Source organism: Hippocampus guttulatus, chromosome 9 (assembly GCF_054856545.1).
Source record: "Hippocampus guttulatus isolate MCC_2025c chromosome 9, RoL_Hgut_1.0, whole genome shotgun sequence".
NCBI classification, from domain to species: Eukaryota; Metazoa; Chordata; class Actinopteri; order Syngnathiformes; family Syngnathidae; genus Hippocampus; species Hippocampus guttulatus.
The window spans coordinates 4,952,101-4,976,618 of NC_141269.1; the positions used below are offsets into that span (position 1 = coordinate 4,952,101).

At 41.9% G+C, this 24,518-nt stretch overlaps 1 protein-coding gene across 2 annotated transcripts; it reads left to right on the top strand.

Annotated features, from left to right (window-relative positions):
* Nucleotides 1-1,939: 1,939 nt before the first annotated feature.
* On the top strand, nt 1,940-20,625 carry dkk2 (dickkopf WNT signaling pathway inhibitor 2). 2 transcript variants are annotated; one of them, XM_086121175.1, is made up of 4 exons: nt 1,940-2,379; nt 15,339-15,492; nt 16,106-16,240; nt 18,430-20,625. In XM_086121175.1, exons 1-4 carry the CDS (start codon nt 2,158-2,160, stop codon nt 18,678-18,680), a joined length of 762 nt encoding a protein of 253 aa, XP_085977301.1. In that variant the 5' UTR covers nt 1,940-2,157; the 3' UTR covers nt 18,681-20,625. The 2 variants fall into 2 exon arrangements, with proteins under 2 accessions (XP_085977301.1, XP_085977302.1); XM_086121176.1 differs by having other exon boundaries at nt 15,342-15,492.
* The last annotated feature ends 3,893 nt before the right edge of the window (nt 20,626-24,518 follow it).

Below are 24,518 nucleotides of genomic sequence, written 5' to 3' on the forward strand. Positions count from 1 at the left end.
TTTACATTTTCAAGCTGGAATTCCAGGCACTCTTTTGAGTTTATGTCACCTCAAGAAAATATTCAGATATGTTTCACACGCTGTGCTGTTGATAAAGTGTTATTTAGCTTCAGAAACAGCTCAAGTGTCAATTGAAAAAAATAAAAGAAAACTCTATGGATGACCGCATATTCAAGCTTAGACAGAAAGACCCAACAGGCTATGTTGCTCGTGTTAATGCTATGCTAGTGCTATGCGAGCTCCAGCTGGGAAGGCCAATATACAAATCACAATTCATGGGCATGAATTTTTTTTACTTTTATTTTTTTAACAATTTTAACCACAACTAATTACTGATCAGTAAAATTTTATTTACTATTTTTATCAGTTTCATGTGATTTCAGTGACCGCTGTGAGTTTTTCACAAGGGATTAAAACAAGAAAAAAGAAAAAAGAAAAACTCAACCAGCCAGAAACCAAACCTTCCCACAAACCATTTATGTATAATGCCTCTTATTTATTTATTTATTTTAAGTCTTCACACAATTTGGAGGCATCTATTGAAGGCTGGTTGGGCTGGGATGAAACCAGAACACCGGGAAAGCCTTCTGACCTCAAAAGCCATCCGTCAAAGGCTCCAATTCAAAGTGTCAACGTCCATTGTGGAATACAATAGAGGAGCGCCTCCACCGGGGAGTGGGAGGAAGTATTGGACGTGTTTGATGTAACTGTAGATGCGCCGAGGTGATACTCTATTTTTTTTTTTAAGTCGCCTTTGTCGCCCACACCAGACACTTGCTTCCTTTCCAGAGAGGGGGAAAAAAAAGAAGAGAGCAGCCAATAGCATTTGATCTCTTAATATACGCCTTTAACATGAGTTGCACCTGCACAATCGAATGTGATTCAATACAAGGTGGTCGGGGTGAGTCAAAAAAATCAGAAAGCCATAGGCGATCAGATATCTTTGTCTAGACATGGTGAAGCAGCATGTGGTTCAAGGTTACTTTGGCGCTTTCTGCTCCAAGTAACTGTCAAAGAAGGATGAACTTTCATGAAAAAGAAACCTAGAATAGTGTGACTTTTCATTTTGGAAAAAAAAAGTGATTCATTGGACAAGACAATCTGACTTTATTCTTTCTGATGTCGCAACTTTTTGTCAAATGAATCGGATCACATTGTCATATTGCTTATTTTAATTTATCTGAGTATTCAATCTTTTTCAGAAATATTTTATTCATGTAATACGTAGATAAACTAGTGCTAGTCACGTATTTTAATATTACATTTCCTCCCTAATTTCCTAACTTTTTTAAAATCTTGAACAATTACATTTTACTCTTGCAACACCGTCACTGAAAGCTACTGTCAGTTTACGATCACAAAGTAGCTCAATATTTTCACTCAAGTGTCTCAGCAGCTGCCTCGATCCTGAGAAAATCTCATCTACGGTACTCCGTGCGTCTGCTCTGTGCAATTTCTCCCCTCAAACCCTATTTTAAAAACTCTTGAATTGAACAAAGCCAAAGATGGTCCAAATATTAACCGTCGCACGTGTTTTATGCATTTCTAGTAGCAGACATCCTCCAAAACGGCACTTAAAATACAATTCATTAAGAGGAACAAAATGAGCCTTACGCACACCAAACCCCTTTTACAGCAGGAGCTTAACCCTGATTTTTCCATTTCCTGCGCAGCACTAAATATAAGAGGGTCAAAGACTCAGTTAAAATACACAGTGTATGATTTTTTTTTTTAAGAGTTTGTTCCCAGCGGGGCTGCTGGTGCCGGTGTGGCTCCAGACAGCAAAGCGCACACACACGCGCACACGCAGATCACTTTCAGCCATTGTGTGTCCGCATGTGTGTGCGTGCGCGCGCGCGTATGGGGGGCGGAGGAAGATCGCTCATTCATGCTATAAAGAGACGATCACCAAGCATGCCTTCACACTCACTCAGTCCACAACACAGAGGGTGGGAGGACCACCCGACCAACCTCGCTTGAACTCCATCGAGATTTTTCCTAACTTTGACTCGACTTCCTTTTTGCAGAAAAGCCACTCACGGGGTGGTCTTGAGTTTCGCAGGGCGACCTCGTGGAAGAAAAAGCAAAGCATCGGCTCCAAGCTTGGCCCGCGCACATCCACCCGCTTGATTTTCTTCTGCTTATGCGCGTGCAAGGATGACGCTGCTGGTGCGCCCTTGGAATAAACGCTGGCTCCTGCTGCTCCTCTTCGCCACGGCCGCGAGATGCCAAGCGCCGGAAGGTCGCCCCAAGCCCAATTCAATAAGGCCGGTTCTCGCGGGTGCCGCGGCTGCCGACGATCAAGCGCCCGCGACCGCCGTCAACCGCTCGGCTGCCGCGCACACAGGCAGCGTCAAGAAGTTCAACATCTTTGCGCAGGTAAGTTTGCACCTTCACTTTGACTGCACGTGTTCATATCGGGGGACACTATTTCTTAAGACACTTATAGGTATGCATATCGCCGTAATAGGATTTGTGATGCGGGTGTCATAGGATGGTGGACCTGATATTAGCAAACGCCAACGGGTAGGATGGAAAATGGTTATTGTTGGTTAAAATGGTTATTAATTAAACAGTTTTTAGATTAACATTTTTTTGGGGTGTGTATTTACTTTGCGCATGGCTTTTGAGAAGTTCCAACTTGATGCAATATAGCTTCCCCCCCCCACCCTTTTTTAATAATTATTAAGATTACGATCACCCACCCCTTTAAAAAAATGGAACGACTTTTCTTAATATTACAATTTGGCTTTTTATGTAAAACAGAATTGAACTTTAGTGTCGTAAAATTACATTTTTCCGCCCCCAAAGTATCCAACTACTTTCAAAGATTGACTCTTCAACAAAATACAACTTGTATTTTCATTTTTTTCCCCTTTATTCTCATTCGAGGACTACTTTTTTCTGTTGAAGGAACTCTTATAATATTTCCTTTCAATATTACAAGGCTGCAGATTAACTTTTTTTTTTTGCTAGGGGTACACTCGCCCCTTACCTGAAATTGTAGGGTTGCAAGTCAACAATGTAGGGGTGCACATTTAACACAAATTGACTTGAATATCAAAATCAAAGTACAATCAGCAAATGCATTGCTTGCACATGTGCGAGTCGATGAAAAATGTAGTTGCGCTGTCTCAAATTTTAGGAGCAAAAATTACGCAGCCCGGTATGACTGCTACACTTTTTCCTAAAATAGAACTGGGCTTGTAATGTCATGATGTGGAACGTTTTATGCAAATAACAACCTTTGTTTTGAAAAACTTGATTCTCCATCATTTTCTTGAATATGACAAAGATAACGTTTGTGGTGCTTCCCGAATAAATAATACTTCCAAGCCCCTTCCTTACAAAACTGGGGACTGTGACGATCTTCAAAATAAAGTTAGCAGTATACCATTTAAAACAAAGATGCTTTATGTACACGCTTATTTGCTATGCCCCCACCCTCTCACTCATAAACCTTTAATTGCCTTTCAGACGCGACGCCACTGCGCACCTCCACAGTAAATCATTAGCGGCAACACAAATGTTGGGGAAAAAAGACTGACGGGGGTCACCATTGGGCCCCAACCTGCTTGTCTGGGCTTTTAGTGTCATTCAAGTGATCCTTGCCAGGATTAGGGGATTCTACCCAAGAGGGAGTTGGGGGTCATTTTACAAACAGCCTTATTTGTTACTCTATTCCTGCTCTTTTAATGCTAAAGTGACACATTTGACGAAGAGGAATGGGAAAGACATTATGTTAAGTGATGGAAAGTTTAACAAAAAGAGGCACAAATGACACTTTACCTCACAAAAAAACATTCAATAAACACATCAGTTGATCGTTTAAGTAAAATTTCACATCTACAATGCTTTTTTTAGGAAGAGCAGGATGTGGAAAATAAACACTAAAAATCAATTTCGACCCTAGCTGAGCATTAGCATATCAGCATAACCATAAAGTGCTAACCATATTAAATTAAAATGGGTAAAAGAATGAGGAATATAATAAGAATAATGTAAGTATGTAAATATGTACATATATGATACTAATATACATGACGTTCAGAAGTCAAACACGATTAGCATAGCGACAAAAAATGTTGAACTTACATGAAATCACACAGCCATCATTTTTGGACTCCAGAAGGACCTCCACCTGTCAAATGAGTTGTCCTCACATATGCCTGTCCCATTTGTTACGTCTAAAAATACTGCCCTCGTGTGGTAATTATTATTATGATATATTTTTAAACAATCCATTAAATTAAAATACAACAAACGCTTGACATACATCACAGGACTTCAGTTCAATAGATGATAACCAGCATCGAGTTGAGCTTTTGGATTGGATTGGATACAACTTTATTGTCAAATGTGCTGTATGTACAGCACAGATGAAATCTCTTCCCTTCTCAACATACTTTGTCCTTTTCATAAGAACTTCTCAGACCTTTTTTTTTTTTGCTGCAGTTTTTCCTTTTCCCCATGGCCTATGTGACATGTTTCAGTGGCAGCTGGCTGTGTGCAAAAACGCTGAGCGTGCTGACATCTTGCCCCGAGCCAGCGATGATGCGAATGCTGAGGCGAAAAACCTCAAGCCAAAGGCAGCCAGACCGCAAATTTGAACGCCTGCTTGCACCTCGGCCACTTTGATAATATGGGAAGCCATACGTGTGAGTGTGCGCGCGCGCGCGCGTGTCGACCACCAGTCTACAGGCAGTAAAACAAGGCATGTACAAGTTATGCCTGTAATGGCATTTATGGCAGGCTTTTATATGGACACATACACTACAGTAAGTGTGTGTGTGTGTGTGTGTGTGTGTGTGTGTGTGTGCGTGCATGCCAGGAGGTTTTCCACACTTGTAAAGCTGCAGCCTCTGCCACATTATGTGGCTTCTACTGTATAACTTTTGACTGGCCCTCTGCATCGAGTAACAGTGAGGCCATTTACAAGCGGAATAAATCAGGCCTTTCACCTGGCGTACGCGCTGTTGCCTTTTATTTAACAGACCTTGAAGGTGTCGGAAACCATCCATGTATCCCGTCCTCATCTGTTTTTTTAAGTCTGCAATGAAATGAACTTTTGGGGGGGGGGGGGGGGGTAAACTTCAAAGACAGCATTGGCCCTAAATGAAGATAAAATACATTTTTATAACCGGCAAAGACAATTTCGCGTTGAAAAAATGACACACATGTTCTTATGAACATCAAAGACACTTAAGAATCGTGTTGCGCTCAAGACCGCATTAGCCGAGACTTGCTCGAGATCATAACTCACAGAGACCAAGACAAGACCAAGATCGAGAGAAGCAGAGACTGTGACATGACCAAGACCATAAAAAACAAATTTAAAAATGATGAGAAGGATGAACAGTTCAAGAGCATTCCTCTCTTTGATTTTCGTTGCGACACATTTTACAGCTCAAAACACATTGCCAGCAACTCTTTCAAAGTAAGAAGGAAAATAAAATTTGCCAATGTAATTGATTTGGCATCCACTCCAGCCAGTCTGTTCAATAATGCCAATTGCAGGTAGAACTAAAGCCTCTTTCCAGAAATATCCATCTCGGAAAGACATAATTAAGATTTGCCGGTGAATAGCAGATCATTGCTGGTTTTGACCGGCCTTGATGGAAAATCCCAATCCTGGCCAGACCGGGACTGAGACAAAACCAAAACGGTGGAGACCCATCTCAAGAACCAAGATCGGTCTTGAATGTTACACCACTACTATGTGGTCTTTCATCCTTAATTCGTAATGTGGTTTTATAAAAACTGAAGACCATTAAAAAAAACAGAGAAGGTGATTTCATCCTCGCTGAACTCAACATACGCAATTTTAGTCCTCATCATCGAAGGATGAGAGTGAAGGCGGGTTATCAAGAACAGTGAAGACTGTTTACGGTCTTCCTTGAACCTAATTTAGGCACTTCAGTAATTGGCAACCGTGAGTGTGAATGGTTGTTGGTCGATGTGTGCCCCGCGATCGGCTGGCAACCAGTTCAGGGTGTACCCCGCCTATTGCCCTTAGTCCACTGGGAGAGGTTCCAGCACTCCCCCATGAGGATAAGCGGCTCGGATAATGCCTGGATGATGGATGATTACACCGATCCCCTCAAACAGAACCCATCTTTTACTGATGGGTGGCACTTAGTCACGCCGTGAGCCTCGCGTTATTGACTCCGCTTTGAAAAAAAAAGAAAAAGCTCCCCACCCAACCCACTTCTCCCCTTAACTGCCTTGTGAAGCATTCTTAATGAGCTGAGAAAGTCAGGCGGAGGTGTGGCGGCTTGTTAGCGCCACAGTCGGGCTCCCGTCCGGTGGCCTTTCCAGTATGCCGCTCCCTCGGGTGCCGGCGCCCCCCACCCCCTCCACTGCCCGGACCTATTAGGGGGCCTCATGCGGCGACCTCATTCGCGGTAATTGGACCTGTTAATGACAGAGGAGACCCGCAGCGATTTGAAAAAAATTGTCTGTCAGTGTAAGAAGTCAGGATGTCTTGTTTCCTCTAAAAGACGTCGCCCAAAGTTCACAGACGTGCGCGGACTGATATCGGGCGCCAGAGTTGGGATTTGACGGCCGGGGATTTTGTCGAGACTGATTCATCCTCGGTTTATTTGATACAGTATCTGCTGTCTTTTGTTTTTTGTTCATTTACTTGATGAGGTGCATTTTATTTGACTCCGAGAGGCCTCTGCAACCAATTATTTTGTCATCCACTGGTATAAACCACTTGTGCACAGATAGAGGGATCACTTTTTATCTTTTCCTTTTAATAAAGTTGGATTCCTATTCTGGCATACATCATGTGTCACTTGTTGCTAGGGCAGAATTTAATGTGCTTCACAGACCATATTATTAATCTTGTTTATGTCACACATATGTTGCGAGGCTGACTCTCTGGCGTACGTCACATCATTCCTTCTAAAAGTCAAGTGCGAAACAGGATTGAAGTGGTCTTGCTCTTTTTGCGACTCATGTCAGTCATTGGTGGGGCGGCAGCGTTAGTTTTGCTAAGGCTAATGAAAACGCGTACATGTGAACGTCATATACTGTAGCAGGGGCAGACAGCATTGGGCCCCCTTGACAGCGAGTCAGCAAGGGCATGAAAACACGTACAGAAGAAATTTCATCCAAATCAGCTTTCAATGTCGATGTACCGCGGCAGGGTTTCTCAAACCTTTTGGATACAGGGACCCCTCACAGAGAAAATAAAAAGTATAGTCACAAAAACAAAGTCATATTTTTGAAAGGGGGGAAAAAAATCGGTACCATCAGACACTGTGAAAACTCACCCCAAATGAATAACAAATATCAGTACAAAATCCAGCGACGCCTCCAGGAACATTCTCCTCCCTCCTAGCAAAGGGAGCTAATCTAAGTTTCGAGTCTTGGGCTTCGTTGACATAAATGTTCAAATTGAATATTTATTCTCCACATTTATACAGCATTGGAAAACATTGTTTGTGTCATGTTTGTCCTCCTACAGATGCCATGTTAAAACAAAAATATATATTTCCCTCCCCCATCATTCTCCATTTTCAAACATTTCTGAAAAAGCTCCAGGGAGCCACTAGGGCGGCGCTAAAGAGCCACATGCGGCTCCAGAGCCGCGGGTTGGCGACCCTAGCCCGATTCTATGTGATGCTACCTTGAAAGCGATTTATGAGATTCGATTTTTTTTTTTAACAGTCATCAAACCCATAAACCCACTGAGCTCAGGATTCCCTTTGCAGGGACGACCTGGTCAAGTGGTCAGCAGCCGGTCCTACAAACAGCGACAAGGAAGTGACACTATTCGAGTAAAACACAAAGTTTGGACTGCAATCGTAGTTTTCAGTCAGAAGTGAAAGAACGAATGACATGACAACAAACAAAAGTTTCAAAATCGAAAACACACAGGCACACTGTCGTGGTCTCAAACTGGTAGTCCCTCGGGGACGGGCGGAAAACTCCAAGTGGGTTAAGTTCTGAGGGTTTCAGTTAGTCAGCTGAGTATTCCGTGCCGCGAGGGTGGCAAAAGTTGAAAGGAGGAACAGACAAAAACGAGTGGGGCGCAAGAACGCAAGACATAGCAAATGCTTGAGTGTTTTTGTTTTTTTTTCCCGGTCAAGCACAGAAATAAAGAGGAATCGAGCTTAAAAGGGCCTCGGAAACTCGGGTCGGCCAATGTGCATCACTCTGAGAAGGAAAGTTCAAATTTGAATACCACTCACAATGGTAGGCGAGGCGACTAAAAGTCGGCGACAAATCTCAGTGCCGAATGAAAAAACAGCGTGAAAGGAATGGAGAAAATTCGGGCGACACCCTCAATTAAGTACATCCCCGTCGTCAAGAATGGCCAAGAGTGTCGCTGTCACAAATGTTTTTCTGACCCCGAGTGAACCAGGTTGGTGTTCTGAAAAAGAAGACGGAGATGGAGATGATTGTGTAAGAGTAAAGGGGGAGAAATAACAACTATTCTGGTAAGAGCACGCCTTTTGTTCGAAAAGGAAGCAAACAAGAACAACAACAACAAAAAAACTACAACTTTATTCAAACGGGGATGGATTGTGTAACATGTCACAATCCGACCAGAAGTTTTAATTTATCCAACGTTAGGGAAGAGGAATTGGTTTAATATGTCTTTGTTTTATGAGCAATTTGTTGAGTTATCTATCATGCATGACTCAATACGATAATTGATTGAAATTAATTTGGTTCCCCCGATTGCACAGTGGGATTACTAAAATGGACCCTTTGTCGGCAATACTTTTAAAAATGTGTTTATTGAGACTGATCTCCCAACAGAGCAGGAAAACTGGGACATTCAGAAGTAGAATGAGCTAACTAAATTTTTGCACTTTTCCCGACTCATCGGCGCAACATCTGGGGCGGCTCCCATTTCCAAGTTGGCCGCGCCCATGAAAGCCCGGCTTCACCGTCCGCAGAAAGCGACACTCTCCCGTCTTTAAAATGACAACCAATGACCGATTCAAAGCAATTTTTGTTACACCTCTATTGCTCGTGCATATCTCGTACGTCTGTATCAGCGAATGTTATTTCATGATATATTGCTAGATTTGATCGGTGTTTGGAATGACTCAACATCTCGAACCCCCCCCCCCCCCCCCCCCCCCACTATCTGTAAAAAACAAATCCCGTATGAGTAATCGTTCCCATATTATCATGATGGAGCCCTCCGGATTTCATTGCCGCTATCAAACTTTAAATCACCCTCCAGCAAATCAATGTCGAAATTCTTTTTTTTTTCCTTGATACAAAGTTCCATTGACATGAGCTGTACAGCGGAACAGTGTTTTGCTTGTAAATAAGGGTTCCACAACGCTGCTTTTTAAAGATTGTTGACCCCGCAGGATAAGTCAAAGGGGGTTTGGTGGGGGGAGAAGAGGTGGGGGGCTTCCCTCATGGCGCTGCGTCTGTCTCCATCCTTATCGCCTGGGCCGGCATGCCGAGGTTGGCTGCGGAGTAAAATAGTTGTCGGGGGTGACTTCCTGCGCGGGATCATCTAAGGCTTACGCTTTTTATTTGTGCAGCAAAAATAAGGGAGCGACAACAGAGATGAGACGCATCCGCATTAAAGCCACACGTCCCTCAGAAGTAGCGAATGAGGCGTTTTAAAATACCGCCAGATAAGGTGAGGTAATCAGATGGAAAGAGGGAGGGGGGGGGGATGGCTTGATTCACTACATTTCAAAGACTTGGACGTGATGGAAGAGGTGAGGCCCATTTTTCTTCCACTGCTACGACGTGGATGCGAGCCTGAGAGACAGATAAAATGTACAGAGCAGTATGAAGTATTATTAACAGCTGGGGGGGGGGGGGGCGTCGATTTGTCTTAATATTCATGTCAGAAAGAACTCGGACATTTTTTGTAATCATCATGACCATTTGCGATTCTCGAGTAGAAAACCGATTGGAAGTCGCACGGCCATGTGAAAATCAATGAAATAAATTGGCTGCTGTCGAGCGCAAAGGAGAGAGAAAAAAAAGCCCGCTTAATATCTGTGACCAACAGAAAGATATTCGTAGCGAATCTCACTTTTTGTGGAACCAGAAAGGAATGCTGGTGTTTCAACACCTACGGTGAAATGTTTTAACACAGTGCCATTTTTGGCAGCCATTTTCATATTCGTTTTAAGCCGTTTCCTCAGAACGTACGTGAGAATGTTCTTCCTAAAAACGTGAGGTATTTTCGTAAATTGGAATGGCTGTGTATTTAATCCCCCCCCCCCCGACGTATTTCCATGAGAGTAGCATGAAATACATTTCTATTTTCCTATCCAAGCCTTCAAAAGTATCCACCTGATTTTAGCTAGCTGACAAGTACATCATCCGGGTATTCAGAGTGTTCTTAGTTGATTCGTACTTCCAAGTGGAAGAGATCACAAGGACGTAAGAATGTCAATTGAGAAACAGCTTTATTTTTGGGGGATGAAAATACTTACAATATTAGCCCAGTTAGTCAAAGGAAATTCCAAAAGTCTTTAGTGTAGTTTTGATCACTTTGGTATCATAATAATTCACATTCATTGAATAAGAATTCATAGTAAATGTCATCGTTTTAAAAAAACATGGTACCACGTGAAGAAAATATAATGTCAAAAATATGATCGCTACATGACTAGCATTAACCTGTGCGCTTTTTTAAAAATCTTTCTCTTCTTGAGTAACTGTCAAGGGGGAGCAAGAATAGATCTCAAATAAGATATCATCTCTATGTTGAAACACCCCTCAGCCAAAAATGTATGCATGTTCACAACATAACTCGTGAATTGACGTTTGCGCAACTAGCTTTAGCCTGAAGCTAGCAAGCAGCCCATTTGTGCCAGGTTTTGACTATGACATTTCTGACAAACCGATTGTTGGGTAACATGATGTGTCTAGGTTAAGTCGCATCCTGGGTTGTGTTTTATTGTTGTGTGTTGAGATGTTGTGGCAAACACGTCACGCGCGCGGTCATTTTTCATCATAGCCTGTTTTTAGTGCTTATGTGGGAACGTCAGCGACAAGGGCCACTGTTAGATTGTCACTTTGCGTTTTCAGAAACTGTTTGCAGCTCAAAAACGTCGATTGTAAGCAGCCTGTTGTGGTGTCAATGAAAAAAAAAACGTATTTGTTATCATGTGGCAGTTGCCATTCCCAAATTAATTTTATGTCGTGGCCGGGTCTGGATTCGTTTGCGCTATATTGAATTTGAGCCAAATTCCCTGAAAGACTGTGGTTGCTTTAAAATGTTTTGTCTCTTTAGCATTAGCATTTGTCATTTGTTACTGGAGTGGTGAAAATGACACAATTGAATTACTGACATAAAATCAGTTTGGACACGATGTGAAATACTCTTCTCATGATGTTCAAGCTGAGTGAGTGTTGTTTGTGCCAGAAGTAAACACAAAGGCATTGAAAAATAAATAAAGTACGAATAAATGAACTCAAGTGGTAAATATGTACAAATTGATCATCAAATGATTACATAATAAAATACATTCAAAAATATAATATAGAATAATAATATTATATTTATATCTCAAATAGATTGTTTTCATCATAAATTCAGGACCAATTTATTATACAGGATGCTTAATGACTTTTAAAAAAAAATCATGAACTGCCTTTTTATCATTCACTTTAAATCAAATGTTTACATTTAATATATATTTTCTTCTTTTTTTATTTTATAGATGACATGTATTTTATTTATTCAACTGTGTTGTTATGCATACCATGACATTTTACTAATGAATAAGATATAATGGCATTTTAATTATTTAATGATTCATTAATTTCATTTGACTTGAATTAATCCATACAATACTATTTGCTGTTAAATAATGACTTGTTCAAATAACAATAACATTTTTTGTTCATTAAAACATTTTTAGATGACAGAATGTCATTTTTATTTTTTTTCAGCTGCATTTCACTTCATTAATCGTAATGAGTTATGCCATGACATTTTATTTAATAGCATTCTGAGTGGTGTACTGATGTGTCGATTAAAATAAATTCATGTTTTCCATTTGATGGCATTTTTGTGACTTTTTTATTTCTAGTCGTCTAACAACTCATTCGTAACTTCTGACTTTTTAATGACATTTTGGGTCATTTCATGATTTATTTAATGATGCTATTTATTATTTGTCAGTGTTGATAGTTATTTACGGATTATTCATTCAACAACGTTTTCATTGGGTGCTTTCAGTTACTTAACGACTCATTGTTGTATTTCATGGCCTTCCTTTTATTTCACGTCGAAACCACCACTGAAAAGTGCCACGAGAAAACATTGCACTGTGACGGGAAACCGTCGAGGAAGTGATAGTTCAGATTAATTATGTCATTGGTTGAAATGTTTTCTTGTAATTTGGAGGCTGATGTTATACATGAGAAAATAAGACCCATTATTGTGCTATTCCGAAACACTGAAAAAAAAAACCTACGACAAATGTTTGCCGCTCTGAGAGTAAACAACAATACGTTTAGCAGTATCGAGGCTAAGCTAGGCTAGCTCCCCTGACCTCAGTGATGGATGAAGGCTCAATTTAATACCCTTTTTTTTTCCTAGCATCATTACCTCCATGTGTTTGACGTCCCACATTAACGTAACGACTTCCAGCATAACAGAGAGATTGATTGAAACATGTAGTGTTGTGTCGACCCCCCGTTGAAAATTCTTCCATTTGTTCCCATGTTTATTTATCGTAAGAATGAGCATAATTAGCGTGCGGTGAGCCACGCTGGATCACTGCGAGGTCACTGTCCAATGTGTCAGCCAAACATGTTGTTTGAATATCAAAAAATAAAAAATAAAAAAAAGTTGCACCCGTGGCTGCTCATATGTTGCATGTCACGTGTTGTTATTTTCTTTGAAACCAAGAGCTAGCTTTCATCGACTTGACTTATGAACGATCAAAACAATGAGCTCCCATGGCTTTGCTAAGGTTTATTGATGCTTACTGAGGACTGAAAAAAAAAATACACCTCCCTTTTATTTTGTTTTCAGATTGGACAGATCATTTTGTCACGCTTCAATCTGGTGTCTTTTAGCCCGGCGCAAGAGCTAGCATTCGCCGCATATTAATCTTGTTGCTAGCTGTCTGTTTATTCAGCTTTATAGGCACCACGAGATATCAGTCAAGTTATCAACCTTACGGAGACCCATTTTGACAAAGTAAGGAGTACAAAGTCCACATCTGCTTTCAAATGGAGGAAGTAAAAGCAAAAAGCTGTCAGTGAAAGACAAAATACAAAAAATAGCACGGGATCAAAGTATTTGTTCTTCCTATCATTGCGATACATCGACCCAGAATATAAAGATGTTGCAGCTGTGAAAACGCTTGACCAATCTGATCCGGAGATGGGCGCTACCGTTAGTCACGTCTTGGGCACAGTAATTCACTTCTCCAAATTTGATTTGTGACATGCTTCATGTCCAACTGCTCTCCCTCACCGCCCCGAGTCCCACAGCAACAACCTTGACACGTGTATGGAATTACATCAAGATGCCACATGCAATGAAAGCCTCGAACTCAGAACTCCTTCTAAAGCGGGGCACATCGCGACCCTTGCTATTTTGTGCTTCATGTGTTCAAGCCTCACGATATCGCAGATTTTTTAATGGCATTTTTGCAATCTACAGATGAGTCCAAGCTGATTTAGTTTCGTACGCAACATGCCAGGCAGCACTGACCTCGACTGAATGTAGATGTAGCGTAATTAAGAGGGCAGAGAAGATCCCCTACTAAGCAATACTAACAGCCGTTCCCACGGAGCAGAGAGAATTTATATCATATGTCGTATGCAGTTTCTATGTGTTGCTTGTGTCAAAGAGGCAGTTGTTTAGAGGTGTGGAATTACCGTAACAGCGATGCTAATCTATTAGCCCATCTGTGGCATTTATATATGAGTGTCTAGGGGTGAGCCGTGGCCGACACTGACTCCTGTGTGCGTGTCCTCATTGTGTTTGTATTTTACCGTTCACTTGGTATTAAATAAATATTCGAAAAGTGCATCAGTAAGTGTGGCTGTCCTTTCCCGGGAAACGAACGCATGAATCGGCCAACATTGGCTCTGGAAAAATCGCTAAAAATTTACTCACCCCCCCCCCCCCCCCGATATTTTCCCCAGATTTTTTTCTCTGTTCACACGTTAACTCTTTACCGCATAAGACAAAAATAATGATCTTACTCTTTGATGCAGTTTCATGTACTCAAAACAGATTCTTGTTTTTTTGCTTCACAACGACAGACAAGCAGACAAAAAACAACACACGGACATAAACGTTGGCACAACAAGAAATGTCTGTCAAAACAAAGCGAGCTTCGAACAAACCACGCAAACAAGACTAAATGGACTCTGAAGGCGTATGATTAGCGGGGGTAATTACCCCTGAGGTACGTCTGCAGGGCTCATTAAGCCTCCGAACGCTTGGAAAAAGAGTTGGCTTTGGAAATGTAATCGCTCCAATTGTCTGGCGCGGATAAAAATAACAAAAAGGACGGTGAGAAAAATGCTGGCGCTTCCGAGAGCGGAGATGTCAAGTGGTCCAAAATGGGATCGATGAATAAGAAAAAAAAAAAAAAGTAATACTTGTAAAACTTGACATTTTTAGAGACATCGAGAAAATGTTTTGGAATTTTTCTTTTTAATTGGTCAAGAGAAAAAAAATACATTACTAAGAGTGAAGTTACAATTTTAAGAGAAATCTCATTACATTCAAAAACAGTTACAAACTAAATCATACTGACAAGAACAAAAACAGAATTTTATGGGAAAAAAAACTTTTACGTAAAAAAAATTTGATATCCCAAGAAAGCAATAATTTTTTCTAATTTTTAAAATAAAAAGTCTCAAAAAAGGCGGTCAAAAAAGGTTTTAAATTGAAGACAAAATAGAGAAAAATGCACTTTTGAATGTATTATTTTTCAAAATGAATATTGTGTTATCATGAAGTGTAATATAAGAAAGAATAACAATTTGATAAGGGGGAAAAAGTATATTTGAGAAAAGTCAATCTTACAAGAATAAAGTCATATTTTGGGGAGAAAGAAGTCAATTTTAGGAGGAGGGCCTTTTTGTTTTACACCGCTCTCTATTATTTTCAGAATGAAGAAAAAAAAAATGAAAAAAAAATAGTGGCCTTGTCACAAAAAAAAGGGGGGCGGGGGGAATTTCACAAAAGCAAAGCTGTGAAAATACATCATGATCATCGGTCAAGAAACCGTCACCCACACGAGAAAAAAAAACTTCTCTGTAGTCAACGTCAAACCCTTCCAACTATCCCATCGGCTTTCTGCGCAGACAACCGGCCGCGAAAACCTGGCGAATGTATTGAAAGTGAATCGTTTCCTCAGCAGGTGTATCCGTGCAGCAATGATAAGGAGTGCAGTGTGGGAAGTTACTGCCACAGCCCCCAGCAGGCGCCCTCGCGCTGCCTCGCTTGCCGCAGGAGGAAGAAGCGCTGCCACCGGGATGCCATGTGTTGCCCCGGCAACCGCTGCCACAACTGTAAGTCACACTAGCGCCGCGCTTTATGAAAATTTAATCGTGATTTCAATTTTTGGGTTTCCTCGATCTTTAAAACAGGCATTGTGAAAGGCACCATGTTACTGGAATAACAAGCGTGTCGCGTACGTGATTCTGTCGTGCCTAAGCGTGCTTTAATCGGATTAATGATAACCCAGTTGGAGCTTACAGCCAAACTAAACACACAGCCAAAAATATTACTCACACTGTATAATTAAACACAAAATATGCTTTGTTTTTTTTGTTTGTTTTTTTAAACCATTGCTGCAGCGAATGCTAAACTCAATGTGAAATCCCATTGACATGCTAATGCGAAATTAGCATCAACTTCAGGAGTGATATTGCATATTACTGTAGCATGTCCTAATTTTACTTTCCTACTACTTTAATTTCTCATTGTCCTTTTCAAGTATATATTTAAAGTTGAGTTGTCAAAGATTCCTCAAAATTCAAGAATACAAAGATCCAAGGACTTTTTTTTTTTTTAATACCAACACACATTGGAATTCACAGTCGGTAATTATACTTTATACAAATGACTGAAAGGGATCGCGGTTTGCGGAATGCTAAACTCCTCATCTTGGCAATTTTTCAGATATTTGCACGGCGATCTCTGAGAGCGTGATCTCACCTCACATCTCCGCCTTGGACGAACACTACAAGCTCTCCGCCAAAGACCACAGTTGGAGAAAAAGCACCGGGAAAACCCAAGCCAAGCATTCTCTTAAAGGTAGGACGGCAACCTTGAAATTTTTCACACTTTTTGAGTCCAGGGACTTCTTACGAGTTTGATCCCCACCCCCCCATCCCCCACCAAGACCCCTTTCAGAACCCTAAACCAACAACATAGCTGCAAACACGGAGGAGAAGGCGGTATTGCCATTTTAGCCATTCAGTGTGGTTCCGAAAGAAGCTTTGAGGATGAGCTGCGCCCACAAAACATAAGCAAATGATTTATGTGACATACTGTCACAATCAGACCCGAATTCTTATTTGAGTGACAAAATCATCCTAGTCAAATTAGATTGTGTGAAAAGAAAACAGGATGATGATGGCTCATGGTACTTTCTGCTGCCAATCAAAGCTGCAAACGATGTCGACAACAGCCTCGCTCCTCATATTTACGCCCAAAGTATAATTTGCATACTCGAAACCACAGCTATCCCGCTTTCCTCTGCCCTCTTGCGGTTTGCGCACTGAGAGTTGGAGGTCCTGACAAAATTCATGCAGACAAAACAAAACAAAGCGACGCCAAAGAATTTGAGTTTCGCAGAACAGCAAAAAATTTCGCCCATCTCAGCCTCCACTACATGTTCATGTCACATTTTACACACGAATCCAAGCGTCTGTCCGCGTTGCAATGACAAACTTTCATGCACCCTGTAACCTGATGACTTGATAAACTGTCCACTGTAGTGAACGCTGTCCCTGAAAGGTTTAATTGACCACAAGCATTAGCTGAGTTATCAGTGCTAGTAAAAAACAACAACAACAAATTCAGCACAATTCTGACTCCTATTTTAGATTTTTTTTAAATCATTATTTTGTATGCTGCAATGTCAGAGATAAATATACACGAGGAATCCATCCAAGGTGATTTTTGTTTTAGACTATGTAAAGAAAAAAAAAAAGGAAAAACAGCCACCAGCTCGCAAAACAATTTGACATTGCCAAAGTATGAGTTGAATTTGTGCAAGAAATAAAACTGGGGGGCGGCCCGGTAGTCCAGTGGTTAGCACGTCGACTTCACAGTGCAGAGGTACCGGGTTCGATTCCAGCTCCGGCCTCCCTGTGTGGAGTTTGCATGTTCTCCCCGGGCCTGCGTGGGTTTTCTCCGGGTGCTCCGGTTTCCTCCCACATTCCAAAAACATGCATGGCAGGCTGATTGAACACTCTAAATTGTCCCTAGGTGTGAATGTGAGCGTGGATGGTTGTTCGTCTCTATGTGCCCTGCGATTGGCTGGCAACCGATTCAGGGTGTCCCCCGCCCACTGCCCGAAGACGGCTGGGATAGGCTCCAGCACCCCCGCGACCCTAGTGAGGATCAAGCGGTTCGGAAAATGGATGGATGGATGGAAATAAAACTGGGATTGGACAGGTTGCACTTCTACCGCAGTGACTAGAGTCACTGAATCATCCCGTGATCACTCACTCACACTTGATGACATTTCTATGGACCACAATGTCGACAATAACCTTGAGTCACATGCCGCTAAAATCAACTACGGGCTTGTACAGATTTGGGTATTTACATGGAAAACGCATCTCTACTTACAAATTTTTGTAATTAAGAAATTCCTTCCAGAACCAATTCATTTCGTAAGTAGAGCTACCACTGTATTAAAATATTGACGTTAACGTATATGAAGTCCATTTGTTCCAATACTTCTCGCCTAAAAATCATTTGATGCTCCGTAACAACTAATGCTCTGAAAAGCAGGAAGCATAAAAACTGATTTAGTCTGCAGCAAAAATCAAGCAATCCGCCTCATTGTTCCTGTACCCATAATAGCTTTGCCAACATCCGTCCGTCTTCTCTCACCGCTCATATAATTTGGTTCCGAGCAGCGAATGCTGCGAGGCTCCTTAATGTGTTTTGTAGAAATGGAAAGAAAACAACACGCTTTTTCTTACCACATGAAAAAGAATCTCGACAAAGTTGAGGTTAGCATGTTGACTTGGCCCTCGGCAAGCGTTCCAGTTCCTCATGTGGCTCCTTTGTAAAATTTAATTGCCTACCCCTCATTTAGAGTCTTCGGTGAACCTAACATGTTTTTTGGAAAGTGGAAGGAAATCTGCAACCTCGACCCAGGAACTTTTGAATACAAGGCAGATGTGCTAACCACTAAACTGCCGCGCTGCCCTTTTTCAGGACATCATACCGGCGCGCCGTGAACACAATCTCATGTTTTCGTTCAGGTCACGAGGGCGACCCGTGCTTGCGTACGTCCGACTGCTCTGAGGGCTACTGCTGCGCCCGCCACTTCTGGACCAAAATCTGCAAGCCGGTGCTGCGGCTGGGTGAGGTGTGCAGCAAGCAGAGGAAAAAAGGCTCGCACAGCCTGGAGATCTTTCAGCGCTGCGACTGCGCCAAAGGCCTCTCGTGTAAGGTGTGGAAAGATGCCACCTCGTCGTCCAAGTCCAGACTACACATGTGCCAAAAGATTTGAAGGAGGAGGAGACGGCGGATGCGACGCCGTCAAGCGGGCAATCCGATCAGCCTGGGGAACGTAGTGTTTTGTTTAATTTTTTTCGAAGAGGGATGGAGTAAAAGGACACCACTGCGTGGGTGTTATTTTGCGTTGATGCCATTCAGGGATGGAGGGACTCCAGGTGGAGACATTCACGCAGAAGCTGCATTATAATTGTTAATATGACCCGCCCAGTGCATTCCTTAACGCGCTGCAAAGTCCATTTGCTTCGAAAGTCCTCCTGGTATTACCACGCGAGAGCTTTTCCAATGATGACAATTATGTAAAAGCCGTATGTCCGTCGCTAAGAGTTAGCGACTGCAAACTGCTTTGAGCCCAACGGAATCGCAATGATGTCATGTAGGCAATATCGTCTTTTCTTCCTCTTTTCCTCCTTCTTCTATGATTTCAATCTTCATCCTTCTCCATTTGTGTGCCAATGTGGAAACCGGACAACAGATTTGTCACCCCTACCTTGACGCAGATGCTCAATACAATAGTCAGAATAATAAATGGGGAGCACATTTCCTGTCGAGTTAGGTCTGACAGCTGGTTTTAACAAATTTTGGGGCACCGAATCCAAAACTGATCGCAGTTTTTCTTTATCACGTCAATTTCTTTTTTGGCGATAGATCACCGTTTTCTTTAAAAAGTGTATGAAATCAATCTGGATGCATGTAAATAAAACCCAAAGATGAAATAGGTTTACAGATCTGCGCTATGCGGACAACCACAAATCCAGCGTTTGGCCAACACGACAACAGTACTAACCGTGATCAGGGTTTATCCGTTTAAACAGTAAACCTTGGCATGACTACATTAAACACACACGCTAACGTTAGCCTACCCTGTTGCTATGCCTTAGCTTTGGACACCGCGGTATGGAATACCACAGTCTCCACTCCACTCCACTACAGAGCTCTCATTTCCTTGCCACCCTCAGTCTCCTCTCAGATGTATTCCAAGAAGTAAACACAGGAATGACAACAAATAAAAAACACGTTAATGTTAGCGTAACTCCTTAGCTTTGGAACCAGAAGAATTAAAACCACCTACTGCTGTCTCATGCTCCGCCACAGTTTCTGCTCCACTATTTCCTTGTCCCCCACGGTTAATATTCGTCGAGACAAGCTGAGACGATACTGTGCAATGAGAATTTCATCCGGACAATCATAGCCACCCAGTGTGTGCAGGGTGTCTGTGGATTACTATTAGATGCTATCATACGCTGACCATCATTTTTGTCCTCCATTTATTTCCGCGCAACAACAGCAAATATATTTTTGAAGGACTTCTCAAATGTGGAGACGCCACCAAAAAAAAAAGTCATATATTTGCCTCGAGCATTCCATCTACTGTTTGACTTCAATTGTAAATGTTCATGTAATCTGACTGGGGTGTCTACTTCTCTAGTTTTGCTTTTCTGCTTCTTGAAGAAATACGACGGGTAATGTTTTCCCAGCAAGCGGGGGGTCAAACGATGCCGGATCATTGATCAGAATGACTGCAAAAGTGCGTGTCACTGTATCAGCCGTGTCTAGTTTAGAAAGCAGTTGTGCCCGTATTATGTCATCGCCCATAGTAACCATTTCAAAATACAGATAGGATCTTATATTGTAAATAGAACAGAGGTGACAATGACATATTTAAGAAACGGTGTATATCATGTACATATAATGAGATTTAATGCCTAAATAGTGCAGCCAGATAATCTAGGTGAGAAGAGCGAAGGGACCAACTGTTTGGTGCCATACAGTAGTGGACATCCTTGACCGAATATGCATCAGAAAGATACTGCGACACAAGTACATTGTGTAAATGGTATGTATATGAGGTTAAGATTTATATCCAGCGAAATATTGCTTTTTATGTGAATAATTGCCATTGATTTGTTTTGCATATTTACAACGATGAACAAATTAAAGAATGTATTTTGTATTAACAGACCGAGTATTATTTTGCACGACAGTGAACACTACTGTCAACACTACAAAGCTCAAATAAATGAGTAGTGGCAGTTGGAGGAGGATGAAAGGAGACCGTATTTGTTAGCCATGTTCCAAACCAACACATTTCACCCTTTCAGGGACAACTGTTACTACAGTGGACAGCTTATCGTGTTATCAGGTCACAGGGTGCATAAAAGCCTTAATACATGTTTCAAGGGTACAACCCGTATTTTAAATGAACGCTTACCTTAAAAAAGGCTTATTGTGTGTGAGAGTTGTTTCTAATTTGAAGGTTTGACTCAAAACAATACAGACAGTCCCAGTCAACACCACCAAGGACATGCAGTAAATATAATTTTAAAAATGCCAATGGGTGCGAAGGGAAACGTTGCTGGATAAGAAGCTGTCTAGGACAAATAGGTAAATAAATACTGCAGCTAACCAAGTAGGAAGGTAGAAACAGACAGGAAAGTCTTCCTGCCTGACGTAGGCAAGTAGAAAAGTAGGTAGGACAAATGGCATAACTGGTGGATTAGATGTTATACTGTACCTACGTAATAGGACAGAGAGGGAAATGAGCAAATATGAATTGTAGGTAGCATAGATAGATTGGACAGAGTGGCTAAAATCAGTAACGACTGAAAGACTTTTTGAAGAAAGGGAAAGCACTATAGTCTATGAAAAGACTAGTAGGTAAGAAGTGGGGAAGTATAGATGGACAGATTAAATGGAGGTCATGGGAAGGTCAGATGAACTGGTTGATGTATCAGTCGGATGGTAGGCTGGATGGATGGACAGGTAGGCAAGTCAAAAGAAAAGGAAAGTAGGATGCACTCTCAGGTACACATCGAGATAAATTAACACAGCAAACCTTCTCACCTAGATTAACCTACTATCCATCAAAACCTGCAGCAGATTCCTCAGCAACCATACACACTGAAGTACTGGCTGGTGATGTATTTAAGATGCTGACATCACTGATAAAGCTCATTTGATGTTGTTTCTGGTCAGATGAATATAAAATTGATCTTTTCGGCCTTCAAGGAAAACTACCGGTATGTCTGGTGCACACTCAACAAGTGACACCACCCCGAGAATACTATCACCAAAGTGAAACATGGACTGGGGCTGCTTTGCGTCTTCGGGACATGGACGACTTGCTGTTATTGATAAAACCATCGATTCTGCTCTTTACGAGAAATTCTCGTTAAGTAGAATTGAGTTAGGCGGCCCGGTAGTCCAGTGGTTAGCACGTCGACTTCACAGTGCAGAGGTACCGGGTTCAATTCCAGCTCCGGCCTTCCTGTGTGGAGTTTGCATGTTCTCCCCGGGCCTGCGTGGGTTTTCTCCGGGTACTCCGGTTTCCTCCCACATTCCAAAAACATGCATGGCAGGCTGATTGAACACTCTAAATTGCCCCTAGGTGTGAATGTGAGCGTGGATGGTTGTTCGTCTCTGTGTGCCCTGCGATTGGCTGGCAACCGATTCAGGGTGTCCCCCGCCTACTGCCTGAAGACAGCTGGGATAGGCTCCAGCACCCCCTGCGACCCTAGTGAGGATCAAGCGGTTCGGAAAATGGATGGATGGATGGATAGAATTGAGTTGAGGATTTTAGTCAGTACCACGAAAGACATCGGGATTGTCACGGAAGATATCGTTGTGTGTTTGTGGGATGTTTTGATGACCTGAAGCACACCACACACAATAAGAGTATTTAAAACAAAAATCCAGGATGATTGATTGAACCTCATCGTCTTACATTTCAAAAATCAAGGTTAAGAATCGGCGTGCGGTTAGCGGTTTTACATTTAACATATGTTTTCCATGCATGACAGTCAAGAATCTTACAAACGCAACAGCGAAGACTTTTTACAAACATGGACAAAAGATCTGATAATGACTGCTAAACAGAATCAGAAGAGATGATTGGTCAAACACACACAAAATAAAGGGGCAGGGACAGGACAGGTGGAACTAATAAGCATCATGGGAAAAACACAAAAGGAAGAATGTTTCCATTCAATAAAACCAAGTCCAACACGAGAAAAGATAAAATCCCTACGCGACTATGAAAGACTTATGTTTTTCAATTTGTCAGTTTAGGACGCTGCGAAACATGATGTGACATATTTTCCATATTTTCTCCAAAACATGTGACGCAAAGCTTTGTGTGTTTATCTCTACCAGAGAAACGTTCCCGATTGAGGTTTTAAAGCGGACCCATCAGCACACCCAAATACTTCATGCGCAAGTTATGAGTGAGACAAACAATTCGGTGAGCTCACATCTGCATAACAGCTCTGCTTTGTGTGACTTGAATGACACGAAAAAAGAAATAAAACCGCTGGTGCTTTTTGACACGTGGCAACACAATGTGAATTTAAACACTTCCTGCTTCGTTTCCTCACTATCTTTGTATGGGCCGCCATCTTTGTGGAATTTACGCACCTGAAATGCCTCCGTAGCTAATAAATACGGGGAGGGGGGGGGGACAATTGATGAAAGACACAGATGAGCTATTCTATCGCCCTAACTGCTCTTCTCATGAATAATGTGCCATTGGTGCTTTTAAGTTTTTAGAGCAAATGCCATTGGAAAAAAATCGTATTCATTTTGACATGTCGACTTCGGAATTACGGCATCTTATTGGAATCTATCCGCCAATCTGAGAAGGGTTCCCAGAGTAGCAGATGAAATGAATATTTTTTCACACCCCCCCCCCCCCTTCTGTCAGTCAATCTCCGCTTTAGCCCGGGGAGAGGAAAAAAATCCTGCCCTGCGTGTCACGTTGCGAACTTTAAGACACTCTAACGTGATGACGTAAAACATCAGCTCATTCTGAGGGTGAGAGTCTTTCGGGAGAAAGGGCGAGCGGAAATTGTACCAAATAAACCACTTTCATGCTGACAAAGGCCCAAAGTTGGCCCAGAGGTCGCCATCATGGTGCCTGCGGGCACCAGGTAGCCCCCCCCCCCCCCCACCAAAGACCATATCAACAGCCTGTTCTAAAATTAGCTCATCATTGACGGGAAATGTAACCCTGAAATACAGCTTCGCACATTCGCACTGCCACTGTCCTCTCAAATGAAATCTACAAGGACGACAGAGTACACATTTTGATTTTCTTTTTTTTTTTTGTCTTTAGAAGTAACAATAGCTAGAACATTCATATTTTTCTTCAACTTATCCGACATGCTGACAACGTTTTGACTCAGCAAGGCATGAGAAGCCCCCCCCCCCCCCAAAAAAAAGAAAGAACTAAAAGTTGTGTTACAAGTGTGGCCGACCTTCCTCTGAGCATATGCCAAACCATCTCCATCCAATTTTGGACGTGTCCCGAGGGAGCACTATGAAATGAACGCGGCGTCAAGCGGGACGGAGCATGGTACTGGAAATGCACACAACAAACAAGTGCAGCATGTGAATGTGTTTAACATGGAATGCGGGGATGCGTCACGGGAGATTCACAGTTTCGCTTTGATCAGCAATCGGGGCTTGATTTACAAGGCCTGGATCGAAGTTCGCCACGCTCTTTTATTGGTTGCTCAATTTTTATTTATTATTATTTTTTACTGGAGGTGAGGCTTGAAATGATTCCCCGGTCGAAATATTTTTGAAAAAGGCGATGAGAGGCAGTGCCAAGGAAGAGCAGTCATGCCTCACAACTCTGAGCTGATGTTGAACGCCTTAAATCATCTTTTATCGCCTCAATGTCCTTTTTCCATTCTTTTTTATTTTTATCGATAACTTGTACTTCAATAAAAGTGGAGAGATTTCAGTGTGAAAACCATTTAGATTTCATGTTGTGCGAATGTATGCTAATTAACCACCATATCCGACATAGAAACATCCCATTTACATACTTCTT

Bases quoted from the DNA above. Each gene is read 5' to 3' on its own strand.
- dkk2 (XM_086121175.1), top strand. From the start codon at position 2,158: ATGACGCTGCTGGTGCGCCCTTGGAATAAACGCTGGCTCCTGCTGCTC. The intron at 2,380-15,338 runs GTAAGTTTGCAC...TCGTTTCCTCAG, and splicing joins AGTTCAACATCTTTGCGCAG to CAGGTGTATCCGTGCAGCAA. The intron at 15,493-16,105 runs GTAAGTCACACT...GCAATTTTTCAG, and splicing joins CGGCAACCGCTGCCACAACT to ATATTTGCACGGCGATCTCT.